The sequence below is a fragment of the Lingula anatina genome, chromosome 9 (assembly GCF_051362555.1).
Source record: "Lingula anatina isolate TDL-2025a chromosome 9, LinAna3.0, whole genome shotgun sequence".
Taxonomy (NCBI): Eukaryota; Metazoa; Brachiopoda; class Lingulata; order Lingulida; family Lingulidae; genus Lingula; species Lingula anatina.
In genome coordinates, this window is record NC_141775.1 from 18,412,583 (window position 1) to 18,428,923 (window position 16,341).

The window sequence follows — 16,341 nt, forward strand, 5'->3', positions numbered from 1 at the left end:
TTTCTGATCTTTATATATCCAAAACTGGCAAAGATACGCCCATAGTTACTATTGAACTTTAATAGGAAGTTATATACTGGTATTCTAACTGTGACCTTGAAATTGACCTTTGACCTACTTTTCACCATGAACTGAACTTTGCAAATTTTTCAACCCTTATATCTCCAAAACTGGCAGAGATACACCCATAGTTACTATTGAACTTTAATAGGAAGTCATATACTGGCAGTCTTATTGTGACCTTGGAATTGACCTTTGACCTACTTTTCACCATGAACTGAACTTTGCAAATTTTCTATCCCTTATATCTCGGAAACTGGCAGAGATAAGTCCAAAGTTACTATTGAACTTGAATAGGAAGTCATATACTGGCAATCTTACTGTGACCTTTGACCTACTATTTATGATGAACTGCACTTTGCATGTTTCCTGGCCTTCATATCTCCAAAATTGGCAAAGAAATGCCCATAGCTACTATTGAACTTCTATAGGAAGTCATATACTGTGACCTTGAAATTGACCTTTGACCTACTTTTTCACCACAAACTGAACTCTGCATATTTTCTTGCCCCTCATATCTTCAAAACTAGCAGAGATCTGCCTACTGTTGTCCCAAGGTTTTCTCTTTTGTCAGCAAATATGCAATACTGATAACGCATTTCAAGGAAAACCAATAGGCCTATTGTCTAGAAAATCACAGGAGTCATCAGTGTTAGGAAAATACAGCTCAATTTGAACATCTGCTTGATTTGAACAGTTATGTTTGTTCGCTATATATATATATATATATATATATATATATATATATATATATATATATATATATTTTTTTTTTTTTGCATATTTTGAGAACTCTTGTTTATTGCATTTTATAGAGCTTGTCAAGCACAAGACTGGTGGTGGTGTTCATTTTTGGGGGGGCGGGGTTTCCATGAGAATGCGCTTACTCCAGCTGGTGGTACAATATCCAGAGGCGGTATCGCCTCTCTGATCCTCTAGTTGATATATAGTTATCAGTTTATCATGTGCGCCATTTTAAATCTGTTGTTGATTTAAGATATACTCATCATTCTTGTAATTTTGATTACATAAAAATGTCAGTGTCTAATCTTTTAAATGTTAAAAGTTTGTTTTTTGGTATGTGACTCCATGTGTATATAACTTCATATTTTAAAAATGCCTTTCATGGCTTAGTATAGATAATTATTTATTTATAGTATAGATATTTATTACTTATTCAACATCATCTTTCAAGATAAGTTTGTGTTGAGATATTGTATAAAAGAAACACATCAATTAATATAATGTTATCAGATTACCAAGAGGCCTGTTTTAAATCTGTTTAAACAGTAAAGTAGAGATTATTATCATTTTTATTTATCAGTGTAATCAATGTTGGTTTATGATTAGGGAAGTAAGAAAAACAGCTATGGTAAAGTTACATTTATTTTCTACATTTAAAACATTAAACTGTATGAAGTCTGCTCATACTTGTAACTGTTATCAATAATTGTCAAAAGCAAGATCTTGCAATGAATGAACATGCATGCTGGCATTAAACTATTTTATCTAATTTATATGTTCATAAAGTGAGCATCTCTTGTAAATAATGGAGATTTACAGTGCTTATTCTTTTCTGCAGATCACATTACTGAACATGAACTATATTCAATGTAATAACTGTATTCACTGCTGAGACTGATAAAAAAAATGTCACAAAATTTACTTAAATCTGGACTTTCTGTCTCTGACTAGAACATCTTTGGGGGGTGCAGGGACTGGGGCTGTATTTGGCCCAAGGTTCCTTGGGTCCCATGGTTCCAACAGCACCCTAGCTGCTAAAGGCCGTGCACTTGTCATTCTCATGTCAAATGCCAGAGTTTGTAAGATGTGGATGTAGTCATAAGTCTTTCTAATGGCTTGAGGTTTCACTATCCATGATTTGGCATGTTTGCTGTAACACTTAGTATACCTGAAATAAAACAGTGGCAAGACTTTAATTCGTTTTCAAGAAAATGACTTTGCATGTAATAACCTTTAAAATATGAGTTTACAAGTGAAAATAACCATAGTAACAAGTTTTCTTTGGCACATAGACTTTAAAAACGGAATTATATATTAATTTTTGCTGTTTACCTTATTTCACCGGATTCCAAGTCAACTGCAGCTCCTCTATCCTTATGGTTCTGATAATCCATGACTGCCAAGTAATTACGTGCCCTGTATCCAGGTGGCTTGTAGGAATTTCTTTGTGAGCAATACATTAGAATGTGAGAGTTAATACTCTCAATGTGTCCCGTGTGTCTAAAAAAAAAGAAAAACAAAAAATTGAACATCCAGTTATTTGTAATAAGCGGTGTTATTTATTGGTTTCTATCAATGGAGTCATATTTGGCATTGAAATAATACCCTTGCCTTGAATTGAAATAAAAAACTTTGCAATCAATTACAAATACCAACAAAAATAATTAACACCATTGTTAATTTTTGTTCTTTTCCACACCTGTTATTGACATAGTGTCCAATGTCCTTTTGGAATCTTTTGTTAAGTAGAATCTGCCCCAATGCAGCCAGTCCCTGTGAAGATGGTTCCAACCACTTCTTCATTCTCTCTTCATCAGGCGGTAGGGGGTTGTGTTCACACTTGGCTGTCCAAAAACCATCACCTGATAACCATTCGTGCTCATTTTGCACATGGTGCATTGCACCTCTCCACTTTGACTAAATAAAAAATCAGAATTCATTTAGTAAACAAGAAATGTGAAAAATTAAAAATGTCTATATAGGCAGTTCAAAAGAAACAATGAACATTTCTTGTCAATGATGTTAAAGGCAGGATCAAACTCACCAGGAACTTTCCATGACTTCCCTCACAAGTCCTAGCACATTCCCAAAAATGGGTGCATAAGTCCTTGCTCCATGGGATAATATCGCGCGTAGCCTTTTTCTGTCCTGCCTGTGATTGTAAATAAGATGTCATTTTAAACATGGAAATATACCAATATGCAGCATTCAATGTTTTGTACAAGTATTTTATGTTTATATTTTTAACAATGTTTTGGTTTATTTGTGAAAATAACTACCTGCCAGATAAGAATTATTTTCAGGAATTAATCAGCATCAAAATAAGACATTCGTAAATTAAAATTCTATGGGTCACTGTTGGTCTTTATACAATTTGATCAAAATAGATAAATTTCAAAACTTACCGCAATAATTTTCTTTGCTAAGTTTTTGGTACCATGCCACACATCCCAAGAATGTTTCATGCCAGGCTCGTTTTTCCCTAAAATTTCAGATATAAAAAATTATCATGTCACAACAGTGGCATTTTGTGTAAGGGGAAATCAAACTTGCTCTTTATTGTTAATTTGAACTTGGACAACAATTGAGGTTGCATTACTTGTTTGTCAATGTCATCACATAAAGATATGTTTGAACTTACTTATATGTGCAGCAATGCTAACATGAGCATCCGTGACAATCTCCACTACATTGATACCCCTCTCTCTAAGGAACCTGAGTGACCTCAGCAAGCCCTCTTTCTCCATGGCATTGCTATTTAGTTGGGTTTCTTTCTTCTCTACAACTTGAATGTCCAGGACATCCCCTGTCTCATAATTTGTGACTACATAAGTACAGTACTGGGCACTGTGTCCTGGACTATCCATCCTTCCATCACCTGAAAATATATACAGTTTTCCATCAAAAATCCATAACACTCATTTGAGGCAAAATATTTATTTGTTATAAATACTTGAGACACTATTTTACCAATTTCTCTTGTCTTATTTTAATTGTTAAGTAATACATCAGAGATATCTTCATACCAGCAATAATCACTTCCTTATTTTGGCAAGAGGCAAGGATCTCATCTTGCATTTGTCGAAAATGGTGTTCTACAGCAGGTATGCCATAATCCCTCTGTATAGCATAATAGGTCTTCTCACTAACAAATCCACTGTTCATCCACTGGGACATAAACCGAACTTTCCTGTAATTGTTCCCACTAAACAGAAGACTAGTGGACCAGAAAAAATCCCCAGCCAACATGCCTAGGTTCAACTTGGGTTGAGAGCACCACTGACCACCTTCATGGCCATCTGGGCATGACTGAAAAAAAAAAAAAGAAATATATTTCAATTTCTTATCAAGATATGCAAATGCCCACCTGAAAATTAATTATAAAAAATGTGTTAAAATTGTTTACATTTTGATCATATGAAAAAATGCTGTACATTAATGTTTCAAATGTGCATCTTAATGTGGTGTGTAAACATATTACAAAATTACATTAGTGTAATACATTTGACCGGTTTTCTGCATGAAAATATGATATATAAAAGAGAAGATTTTAGAAAAACTGTATTAATAATAATGGACATAAGCAGTGTATGTGTGACAAGATTATAGGCCCACTGTTTGAGGATACCAGCACATAGTCATTGATAATAATCTTATTACATCTCACGTTTAATAAAAAATAAAACCTATATCCTACTTAGGGTAATGAGAGACTAAAACCTGTGATACTTCATTTAAATTCCTGAATGTTCTTTAAAATTATTACTTAATGGTAGAAGACTTGGTACAATTTACTAACCCCGTATTACAATGTAGTCACAAAGGTCTTTTACCTGAAATAGTGCCTTAATTTTATATTTATTAATTAAATATCCAGTGAGAGCAAGGGAGACCACCCCTCACCTCTGCAGCTTCAATATAGCTTGTAACTCAGTTGAACTCCCCGTATCAGAAAGACAGAGCACCATCGTAAATAATATCAGAAATACATTTATAAAGATTAACCCAAGAAATATTTTGGTTATAATCATAGATATTCTGAAATAAAGTGAAAAGGACAATGTAACCTACCCACTTCACATATGTTCCTGTGCCAGACTTCTGAAAGGACACCACATACTTTTTGCTGCAAGGGCAAGGTGGCAACAACTCTTCCAATAGCAGTCTAGTAGATGATTCATAAGTCAGAAAACAACTTTGCCCCACAATTTCTTCAGCTGATGTCACTTTACTGAACAGCTTGCTGCCATCAGGAATAGGGCCTATCTCTACTTCCTCATCTCCAGGTAAAATATCATCATCTTCAGTGACTGTTGGCAGTTTCATCACCTCTTCAATATTGTTGTGTCTGGAATAAATATATACGTTTTATTTATTTTTTTTAAATACCTTTGTCACAAAATAGTATATATAGTAATTTCAAGTCTATTAATGGGAATTCATGTACATTTGCACATTGCATGTGTAATAACTTTGGAATTTTGATATGAAACTAATGAAATATCTCCACACATCCCCCCCCCCCCCCAAAAAAAAAAGGTATTAAGTTAAAAATTATAATTATATCAAAACATATAGAGGGGATTGTAAAAAAAATATACGCACTGGAAAGTTATGTCAGCTTTGTAATTTGGATAGGTATCATCATCATTATCCTCATTATATTCATCTTCAATTTCTTCATATGTGAGATTAACACTGAAATGAAAAGAAAGTCCAGTTGGCAATGAGGATGTAACTATACTACATATGTATTAAATGACAGGTGGAGTCATACCAGATTTCATAATACTTGACAAATACAAAAGTTAATGAAATAAACTATTTTTTCACAGTTATAACTAAAAAGGAGGTAAACATACCTCATATCATTGGGATCAAACATGGAAACTTTGCTTTCCCTTGCAGCTGCTTCTGGTCCACTACCAGCACTTTCTACACCTGACATGGGTGCACTGAATAAAGGAAATAAAAAAAAAATTAATATTTTTAGTAAAACACTTCACGTGCTATTGGATATAGCTCAAACTAACTGGTGGTATAAGTCCCATGGCAAAACAGCCATCGGACTTATAAAACTTGTAAAATAGTATCATATTAAAGGCTCCATTACCCATGGATGTCATCAGTCTTCACTGATCATTGTAACTCAATATGTACTCTTCCTGAATACAGTTTCAGAAAAGCTGGTGATTATATGAGTATGTTGGAAACAAAAAGTGACAGTCATTCAGATTGCACCAGAGAGAGTTCTTACAGAGGTGGATCCATCTACACAGACCAATGGTATCTATGACAATGGGGTCAAATAATAACATGCATTACACTTGTTTCTATTGCAAGGTTTACAATGAATGGTGAAATAAACAGCTATTACAGGACTGGCAAGATTTTTTGTGAAAGCATGCGCTCTGGATAAGTAAAGTTTATGTGAAAAAAATAAATTACAAGTAAAACATAGTCTAATGGAAATCAATTACTTAGTTCAGACCAGTATCAGATTGGGAGGACATGAAGATTTCTAATAATGCAGGTCCTCCAGACCGTCAGAGCCTAAAAATTTATCCTGATGGCTGTTAAGTTATCAAACACTTACTCTGACTCTGATTTTGACTCAATGTCACTCAACTGTATTGGGGGCAGTGGTTTTGAGCTGGCTGTGGGGGTACTGGTAGGCCTACTGGTAGATGTCCGCTGTGCATAATACCTGCAGGGTTTTAAAAAATTACCATGACGGCGTGAGTCATTATATCCCGGCATTAAACAATTCAAAACGTTTATGGCGAATAAAATTTAAATCATGGATGTTTACCTCGCTTACATACTCCAAAATTAATGTGCACACAATCTAAGATTGTAGGCTACTTGTAGTGGGGAGATAGAGTCAAGTAGGACATTACGTAAGAAAGTGAGAATCTAGCCGTTTTGATACAAACCTGCCCACACTTCTTCCCTAAATAAATATACTCAAAACATTCTACGTGCGACACGGGTGCTCTGCCTAAAATGTATCGTGACATTTTCTACAATTCATTTGAGATCGTACTAACCTGTCCAACAGAATTTTCGCAAGTCGCTCGTGTGTTAGTTTTAGTTCATTTTTTAGCTCAGTCCATCTAGTTGATTGGCTTCCCAGTGAGATCAACGTTCTCTGCTTTTCCCTTTCTCTTTTTCTCTCTTTTTTCACTGGCGTGGGGAGTTTTTTCCTCCCTCTTTTCAATCCACGTGTAGTCGGAGTACCCTCCATATTGGATTACATTAACATCCGGGTCTTCGTCATACCGTAGTAAAAGTGCTAGTAGTATTCAGTCATATGCAAATTGAGGCACGTCCCAGAATTCCACGCGTAGGGGAGTAATGGCGAGAAGTTTAGACGAAAAAAAAAAAAATGCTGCGCTTTTTTTCTTTAAGTGATCTTAAAAACCTATACCTTGACCTTTATTTTCTCAACGGTTCCGTGTGAGACATGCTTCAGGGTTCAGGATCAAATAGGTAAAGTTTCAGAGAAAGGCCTATTTAAGCGTCTACAGCGGAAAGACATCCTTTAATGTTTATATACCTTGTGATGATGTATGCACCTTCTTCTTTCTACTGGATGAACCGGTTGCTGAAATCGGCATTTACATGTTAAAATTAGCTGATATAAATAATAATAATCAAAATGCATTTTGATCAAGTGATTATGTAATGTCCTAAATTCATGTGTTAAAATGGGTGATGTAATTATACATTAAAATATGCAAGTAATCAGAAGCAGTTAACACTGATTGGAAAACATAAAATAAATACATATATTTTAATAAAATCTAAAATTAAATATAATAAATACCTCTTCTTTTAAATGGTACATGGCAGGAATGTTCATAGCTAACAAAGAAAATAGCAATACTATATATGAACATATGATGATTACCTTTCCCTGATGTTAACAAATAATATATCTGTATAAGGATGGGTCCCACTCTACAGTTACTCTTGTAAAGTGTAATCTGCATAACTGAATGACATGCCTCCTCCAGCGGCTACAGGGTACTGAACTTGCATGTGTGCTCAGATTAATTACCTCCTAGGTGTTGAAGAAGGCAAGTCACACAGTAAAGTTATAAGGATCTCACACAGAGTTGTACCAACCCAACTTAATGTAATAGGCTGTGTTTCCCTGTATAAGGATCTAAGAGATTGCATTCTTTTAATTTTAATTTCAATGTTTCTCTCAATATGATAATTTATATTGTTTTACTTACAACTTTAAAACAGATGGATTAGAATATATATGCAATAAGCACCTGTTCTTAAGCCCGTTTCATGACTAGAATCTGTAGCTTGCACGTCTTCATGCCTAGTATAGATGGAGGTGGATTCTGCATTACTATCATTCCTAGTATAGATGGAGGTGGATTCTGCATTACTATCATTCCTAGTATTCATGGAGGTGGATTCTGCATTACTATCATTCCTAGTATTCATGGAGGTGGATTCTGCATTACTATCATTCCTAGTATAGATGGAGGTGGATTCTGCATTACTATCATTCGTAGTATTCATGGAGGTGGATTCTGCATTACTATCATTCCTAGTATAGATGGAGGTGGATTCTGCATTACTATCATTCCTAGTATTCATGGAGGTGGATTCTGCATTACTATCATTCCTAGTATTCATGGAGGTGGATTCTGCATTACTATCATTCCTAGTATTCATGGAGGTGGATTCTGCATTACTATCATTCCTAGTATTCATGGAGGTGGATTCTGCATTACTATCATTCGTAGTATTCATGGAGGTGGATTCTGCATTACTATCATTCCTAGTATAAATGGAGGTGGATTCTGCATTACTATCATTCCTAGTATTCATGGAGGTGGATTCTGCATTACTATCATTCCTAGTATTCATGGAGGTGGATTCTGCATTACTATCATTCCTAGTATAGATGGAGGTGGATTATGCATTACTATCATTCCTAGTATAGATGGAGGTGGATTATGCATTACTATCATTCCTAGTATGGATGGAGGTGGATTCTGCATTACTATCATTCCTAGTATAGATGGAGGTGGATTCTGCATTACTATCATTCCTAGTATTCATGGAGGTGGATTCTGCATTACTATCATTCCTAGTATTCATGGAGGTGGATTCTGCATTACTATCATTCCTAGTATAGATGGAGGTGGATTCTGCATTACTATCATTCCTAGTATTCATGGAGGTGGATTCTGCATTACTATCATTCCTAGTATAGATGGAGGTGGATTCTGCATTACTATCATTCCTAGTATTCATGGAGGTGGATTCTGCATTACTATCATTCCTAGTATAGATGGAGGTGGATTCTGCATTACTATCATTCCTAGTATTCATGGAGGTGGATTCTGCATTACTATCATTCCTAGTATAGATGGAGGTGGATTCTGCATTACTATCATTCCTAGTATAGATGGAGGTGGATTCTGCATTACTATCATTCCTAGTATAGATGGAGGTGGATACTGCATTACTATCATTCGTAGTATTCATGGAGGTGGATTCTGCATTACTATCATTCCTAGTATAAATGGAGGTGGATTCTGCATTACTATCATTCCTAGTATTCATGGAGGTGGATTCTGCATTACTATCATTCCTAGTATTCATGGAGGTGGATTCTGCATTACTATCATTCCTAGTATAGATGGAGGTGGATTATGCATTACTATCATTCCTAGTATGGATGGAGGTGGATTCTGCATTACTATCATTCCTAGTATTCATGGAGGTGGATTCTGCATTACTATCATTCCTAGTATTCATGGAGGTGGATTCTGCATTACTATCATTCCTAGTATTCATGGAGGTGGATTCTGCATTACTATCATTCCTAGTATAGATGGAGGTGGATTCTGCATTACTATCATTCCTAGTATTCATGGAGGTGGATTCTGCATTACTATCATTCCTAGTATAGATGGAGGTGGATTCTGCATTACTATCATTCCTAGTATTCATGGAGGTGGATTCTGCATTACTATCATTCCTAGTATAGATGGAGGTGGATTCTGCATTACTATCATTCCTAGTATAGATGGAGGTGGATTCTGCATTACTATCATTCCTAGTATAGATGGAGGTGGATTCTGCATTACTATCATTCCTAGTATAGATGGAGGTGGATTCTGCATTACTATCTTTCTTAGTATTCATGGAGGTGGATTCTGCATTACTATCATTCCTAGTATTCATGGAGGTGGATTCTGCATTACTATCATTCCTAGTATTCATGGAGGTGGATTCTGCATTACTATCATTCCTAGTATTCATGGAGGTGGATTCTGCATTACTATCATTCCTAGTATTCATGGAGGTGGATTCTGCATTACTATCATTCCTAGTATTCATGGAGGTGGATTCTGCATTACTATCATTCCTAGTATAGATGGAGGTGGATTCTGCATTACTATCATTCCTAGTATAGATGGAGGTGGATTCTGCATTACTATCATTCCTAGTATTCATGGAGGTGGATTCTGCATTACTATCATTTCTAGTATTCATGGAGGTGGATTCTGCATTACTATCATTCCTAGTATTCATGGAGGTGGATTCTGCATTACTATCATTCCTAGTATTCATGGAGGTGGATTCTGCATTACTATCATTCCTAGTATAGATGGAGGTGGATTCTGCATTACTATCATTCCTAGTATAGATGGAGGTGGATTCTGCATTACTATCATTCCTAGTATTCATGGAGGTGGATTCTGCATTACTATCATTCCTAGTATTCATGGAGGTGGATTCTGCATTACTATCATTCCTAGTATAGATGGAGGTGGATTCTGCATTACTATCATTCCTAGTATAGATGGAGGTGGATTCTGCATTACTATCATTCCTAGTATTCATGGAGGTGGATTCTGCATTACTATCATTCCTAGTATTCATTGAGGTGGATTCTGCATTACTATCATTCCTAGTATTCATGGAGGTGGATTCTGCATTACTATCATTCCTAGTATTCATGGAGGTGGATTCTGCATTACTATCATTCCTAGTATTCATGGAGGTGGATTCTGCATTACTATCATTCCTAGTATAGATGGAGGTGGATTCTGCATTACTATCATTCCTAGTATAGATGGAGGTGGATTCTGCATTACTATCATTCCTAGTATTCATGGAGGTGGATTCTGCATTACTATCATTCCTAGTATTCATGGAGGTGGATTCTGCATTACTATCATTCCTAGTATAGATGGAGGTGGATTCTGCATTACTATCATTCCTAGTATTCATGGAGGTGGATTCTGCATTACTATCATTCCTAGTATAGATGGAGGTGGATTCTGCATTACTATCATTCCTAGTATTCATGGAGGTGGATTCTGCATTACTATCATTCCTAGTATAGATGGAGGTGGATTCTGCATTACTATCATTCCTAGTATTCATGGAGGTGGATTCTGCATTACTATCATTCCTAGTATAGATGGAGGTGGATTCTGCATTACTATCATTCCTAGTATTCATGGAGGTGGATTCTGCATTACTATCATTCCTAGTATTCATTGAGGTGGATTCTGCATTACTATCATTCCTAGTATTCATGGAGGTGGATTCTGCATTACTATCATTCCTAGTATTCATGGAGGTGGATTCTGCATTACTATCATTCCTAGTATAGATGGAGGTGGATTCTGCATTACTATCATTCCTAGTATTCATGGAGGTGGATTCTGCATTACTATCATTCCTAGTATTCATGGAGGTGGATTCTGCATTACTATCATTCCTAGTATTCATGGAGGTGGATTCTGCATTACTATCATTCCTAGTATAGATGGAGGTGGATTCTGCATTACTATCATTCCTAGTATTCATGGAGGTGGATTCTGCATTACTATCATTCCTAGTATTCATTGAGGTGGATTCTGCATTACTATCATTCCTAGTATTCATGGAGGTGGATTCTGCATTACTATCATTCCTAGTATTCATGGAGGTGGATTCTGCATTACTATCATTCCTAGTATAGATGGAGGTGGATTCTGCATTACTATCATTCCTAGTATTCATGGAGGTGGATTCTGCATTACTATCATTCCTAGTATTCATGGAGGTGGATTCTGCATTACTATCATTCCTAGTATTCATGGAGGTGGATTCTGCATTACTATCATTCCTAGTATAGATGGAGGTGGATTCTGCATTACTATCATTCCTAGTATAGATGGAGGTGGATTCTGCATTACTATCATTCCTAGTATTCATGGAGGTGGATTCTGCATTACTATCATCTACATAAGAACAAATACATGTACTTTATTACCAAACATTACATTTAAACCACTTTCATTATAATTAAATTTCATACCTATGAACAACTGGCTGTCGTTTCCAGCCAATTCTTTGATACCCTCTACTGCAGTTTCTCCAATTATCTTTATTACCTGATCAGTATAAACATACAGAGATATATGTATATATAAAATATGCCTCCTGGTGATTGGACATTCCAATAGGGCATGTCTGTGAAACTCAGTGTCGACGTATTCATATTCACAGAGTCAGTCTAAGTTAATTACTCTACTTAATATCATCTTGATGTTCTTAAAGCAATTAAATATAAAACGAAGTTAGCCATTGTGCAATTTAATATACAAATTCATTTTTTTTTTTAATAAATAACAAAATAACACCTTCTTCTTCCACTCTGACAGTGGACTGGGCCCCACACCACCACCTGTCTGCCGCATTGCTGCACGGCGTTTGGCCTCTTTGCGCTTAGTGCGAGACGTGAGGTCATGCCATTTTTTCCTGACCTCTCGGAAACTCCTCTTTATATGTGAAACACTGTTAACTCTAAAAGGAAATCATTCATAATTTTGATAAAAAAAATATATAAGAATCACCACTTTATTGCTTCATCATACTGTGCATGACCATGTCAAGATGTGTTAATAGAGAGCAATTACAATTACTTTTATTGAATAACTACAACAACATACCAAACTAAATCATCAATAAGCAATAATTAAATATAATGGATATAATTTTAACATGGCAAAACAGACTACGATTAACAGAAAAGGACTGTTAATCATAATTATTCAACTTACTTTTCGGCAACTTCAGCCCATTGTTTTTCTTTGGACTTTAGAGTCACGGTGTTGGTGAAGGGGCTAAATACTGTAGGTCTACACGAGACCTCCTCCACCAACACCGCGAGCTCATCGGTTTTATAACGCTCCCTGCTGTGTTTCTCCATTTCACGTGCGATTTACTATCGTCCCTCAAAACAAAAAAGAACCGCTAGGCGTATGTATGCGTGTGTTCGAGACTATAATTGTACTTCCGGACAGGCATTTATTGCGTTGCGTTTGCTAAGGCTTCGAGATATCAGGTGGGTGCAATCGCACTAGCAAATAGCGCACGCTAGCTATGCTATAGCGCGTGCGCAACATAGCGATCCTTTCGAGATTCTGAGCCCAGCTCTCTCCAACACTACGGTCCTGGCAACAAACACAGCAGACACATCAAAGCCGAATACGTCCTCACCTGTCCCGATGGCAATCACAGTGCTATCCCCGGGACAAAGTCCAATCCGGAGACCAATCGCAACGAGCAAGGCTCACTCAAGACGATCGACACAAATGTCTCTCTAACGAAGCCTAATAAGCACTTTGTGTATCTTTACGTACAGGTAACTATCAGTCGTTACGATGATAAATTGACGATTACTTTGAGATCTCACCTTGTAGAAGGGTGTGACTGGTTGAAAATCCGTTCCCTCCCATACGGTGGATGGAATGTGCTATTGTTCAACTGAGAAGTACAGTCACCGTTTGTTTGCTATCTACCCAAGATCTCCGTAAAGTTCAAAAGATCGTCAATATCGTTGAAAACAGGAAAAGCTGAATCCTGTCGACTGCGCCATTTGTAACCGAGTATCACAACAAACATCGACTGAATCTCAGAAGAATCAGCTTCTTTATTCCTGTACATACATACATGCCAACGTGACAGTGTGAGTAAAAATAACTCAAGAATACTGTTGGGCGGGTAATTTATATTTCCCGCTCACGTGACTAACAAAGCTCACGTGACCGCCAAAAGGGCAGTGTGGTAGATAAAGTAATAAAACTTGCTGGTTCAATTTTTTTTATTATTATTTCACAGTTTTACATTACTTCCACGTGTGTGTATCACAACTCCGCATGGATTTCCCTCTCTAACATGGAAAACACGTGTGCCAATAAACATGTTAGAACTCCGCATGGAGTCCACACTCTCCAACCTTTTAGAACTACTCACTTTTTTTACACTAGAGGGACCCACTGTATAGTCACCTCTAACACAATTGGTTTCACCATACAACAATATTTGACAGGCGGGAATGCTTTCGTAATGTTTCACCCTATTACATGTGTACTGTGTACCTTGATAACCCTAGCTGTCTCTTCCATGTCTCCCAGGTCAATGTGTGTGTGTGTGTACTTTGATAACCCTAGCTGTCTCTTCCATGTCTCCCAGCTCAATGTGTGTGTGTGTGTGTGTGTGTGTGTGTGTGTGTGTGTGTGTGTGCGTACTGTGTACCTTGATAACTCTAGCTGTCTCCTCCATGTCTCTCAGATCAGCTACTGTGTACACATGGTTTGGCTCAGGTGCCGGAGATAACTTGTTACACTCTGCGATGACCTGAAGCCGTCATTATGGAAAAAATGCAACAGACACTCAACTGTTCAAATTGCAATACCAATAAGTAAATTACAGAGCAGCTTTTGTAAAGGAAAATAAAATCGTTAATTTTTTTAACAATGTTTATTCGAAAGAAATGGAGGCAAAGCGCTAAAAGCATTAGATTCAAAGATTTCAGTATTGGAACAATACAAAATGCAATGCAAAATCGTTAATAAAGCATATTTTCTAAGATACGAAGTTCAAAGCTGATATTTGAAGGTTGACCTTCCCTCACGTGTCTTAATTTATTACCGGTAACTGACCTTTTTTAGGAGGTTTTCTCTGCGCGCCGTCAAAACAATGTTTGCTCCCATCTTGGCGAAATGATACGCCACCTGTTCTCCAATTCCAGAGGACGCCCCGGTAATGAGCACTCTCTTGCCTCTCACCATGGCTGTGATAAAACCGATATGCTTATATCAGCCTATTATCATTTTGATTTCTGTTACAAATCTGGAAATTTAATAAAGCACTGGTATTTTTTTTTAAGTCATGTGTAGTGGCAAAGTTTCATGTGGCTTTATCTTGGGCAGAAGACGTTGATTGTGGTTATGATTTTGAAGACAAGGAAAGAAATGGTAGGCCTACATGTACGAAATTCATGCGTTAGCACTCCTTTTTTCGGCTTAATGTATGTGTTTTCTGGTTGTGTTTACGTTGTTTAGCGCGGAGAGTGAGAGAGAAAGAGAGAGAGAGAAAGAGAGAGAGAGTTGTACACAAAATATGAACGACTTGCGTTTTTGTCAGCATCACCAAACTAAGTTGATCTAACTAAAGTCATTAATCGTTTACGCACACACAGATTACAAATATCAGTCCCATTTCAACCGTGTAGAGTACAGTAGACTATATGAACATGTACATCAGACTTAGATAAGGACCTGCAAAGACCGGTCATGCTCACCGGGATCAAAATCATCCACGTAGAGGGTGGCGATGTTGACGGCAGTCACAGTGAGGAGGACAGCAAACAGTGTTTTTGTCATGGAACCCATGTTGAAATATTTCTCACTTCCAGTTCTCAAACAAAGAGCATAGGCCTACCAGTACGTGATACCCTCTGCATCCCTGAGTGACCTTTTAATGTATTCCCGGCCTACTCCCCGTTCTACCAGTAGCATTGAGACCTATCGTTATTAAACTATGAACATAACATTACTGATTAGGTACGCGATAGCCTCTGCATCCCCGAGTGACCTTTTAATGTATTGAGACCATTCATTAGAGACCTATCATTATTAAACTATGAACATAACATTACTGATTAGGTACGCGATAGCCTCTGCATCCCCGAGTGACCTTTTAATGTATTGAGACCATTCATTAGAGACCTATCATTATTAAACTATGAACATAACATTACTGATTAGGTACGCGATAGCCTCTGCATCCCCGAGTGACCTTTTAATGTATTGAGACCATTCATTAGAGACCTATCATTATTAAACTATGAACATAACATTACTGATTAGGTACGCGATAGCCTCTGCATCCCCGAGTGACCTTTTAATGTATTGAGACCATTCATTAGAGACCTATCATTATTAAACTATGAACATAACATTACTGATTAGGTACGCGATAGCCTCTGCATCCCCGAGTGACCTTTTAATGTATTGAGACCATTCATTAGAGACCTATCATTATTAAACTATGAACATAACATTACTGATTAGGTACGCGATAGCCTCTGCATCCCTGAGTGACCTTTTAATGTATTCCCGGCCTACTCCCCGTTCTACTAGTAGCATTGAGACCTATCATTATTAAACTATGAACATAACATTACTGATCAGGTCAGGTTAGTACATAAGATAA

General features: G+C 36.8%; 2 protein-coding genes across 3 annotated transcripts; both read right to left on the reverse strand.

The window, feature by feature from the left end:
• Positions 1-1,428: 1,428 nt before the first annotated feature.
• LOC147760059 (uncharacterized) lies at positions 1,429-8,221 on the reverse strand. Of its 2 annotated transcripts, XM_086995571.1 has the most exons (14): positions 8,091-8,221; positions 7,634-7,671; positions 7,364-7,411; positions 6,401-6,511; positions 5,667-5,759; positions 5,410-5,502; positions 4,876-5,152; positions 3,831-4,113; positions 3,446-3,682; positions 3,210-3,286; positions 2,849-2,956; positions 2,504-2,721; positions 2,137-2,304; positions 1,429-1,972 (listed from the first exon to the last, which is right to left on the reverse strand). In XM_086995571.1, the coding sequence occupies exons 5-14, from the start codon at positions 5,750-5,752 to the stop codon at positions 1,723-1,725; spliced, it is 1,797 nt and encodes a 598-aa protein (XP_086851697.1). In that variant the 5' UTR covers positions 5,753-5,759; positions 6,401-6,511; positions 7,364-7,411; positions 7,634-7,671; positions 8,091-8,221; the 3' UTR covers positions 1,429-1,722. The 2 variants fall into 2 exon arrangements, with proteins under 2 accessions (XP_086851697.1, XP_086851696.1); XM_086995570.1 differs by lacking the exons at positions 7,364-7,411; positions 7,634-7,671; positions 8,091-8,221 and adding an exon at positions 6,855-7,355.
• Positions 7,356-15,658, reverse strand: LOC147760060 (nuclear apoptosis-inducing factor 1-like). Its single transcript, XM_086996317.1, has 6 exons — positions 15,428-15,658; positions 14,787-14,976; positions 12,903-14,481; positions 12,483-12,645; positions 12,158-12,233; positions 7,356-7,411 (listed from the first exon to the last, which is right to left on the reverse strand). Exons 3-6 carry the CDS (start codon positions 13,049-13,051, stop codon positions 7,356-7,358), a joined length of 444 nt encoding a protein of 147 aa, XP_086852443.1. The 5' UTR covers positions 13,052-14,481; positions 14,787-14,976; positions 15,428-15,658.
• Positions 15,659-16,341: the final 683 nt, after the last annotated feature.

Coding starts and splice junctions, on each gene's coding strand:
- LOC147760059 (XM_086995570.1), bottom strand. CDS start 7,051: ATGGAGGGTACTCCGACTACACGTGGATTGAAAAGAGGGAGGAAAAAA. Junction 5,503..5,666: donor TTTGATCCCAATGATATGAG/GTATGTTTACCT, acceptor TTTTCATTTCAG/TGTTAATCTCACATATGAAG. Junction 2,305..2,503: donor GGACACTATGTCAATAACAG/GTGTGGAAAAGA, acceptor CTTTTTTTTTAG/ACACACGGGACACATTGAGA.
- LOC147760060 (XM_086996317.1), bottom strand. CDS start 13,051: ATGGAGAAACACAGCAGGGAGCGTTATAAAACCGATGAGCTCGCGGTG. Junction 12,646..12,902: donor TGGGCTGAAGTTGCCGAAAA/GTAAGTTGAATA, acceptor ATTTCCTTTTAG/AGTTAACAGTGTTTCACATA. Junction 12,234..12,482: donor TGTCAGAGTGGAAGAAGAAG/GTGTTATTTTGT, acceptor TATACTGATCAG/GTAATAAAGATAATTGGAGA.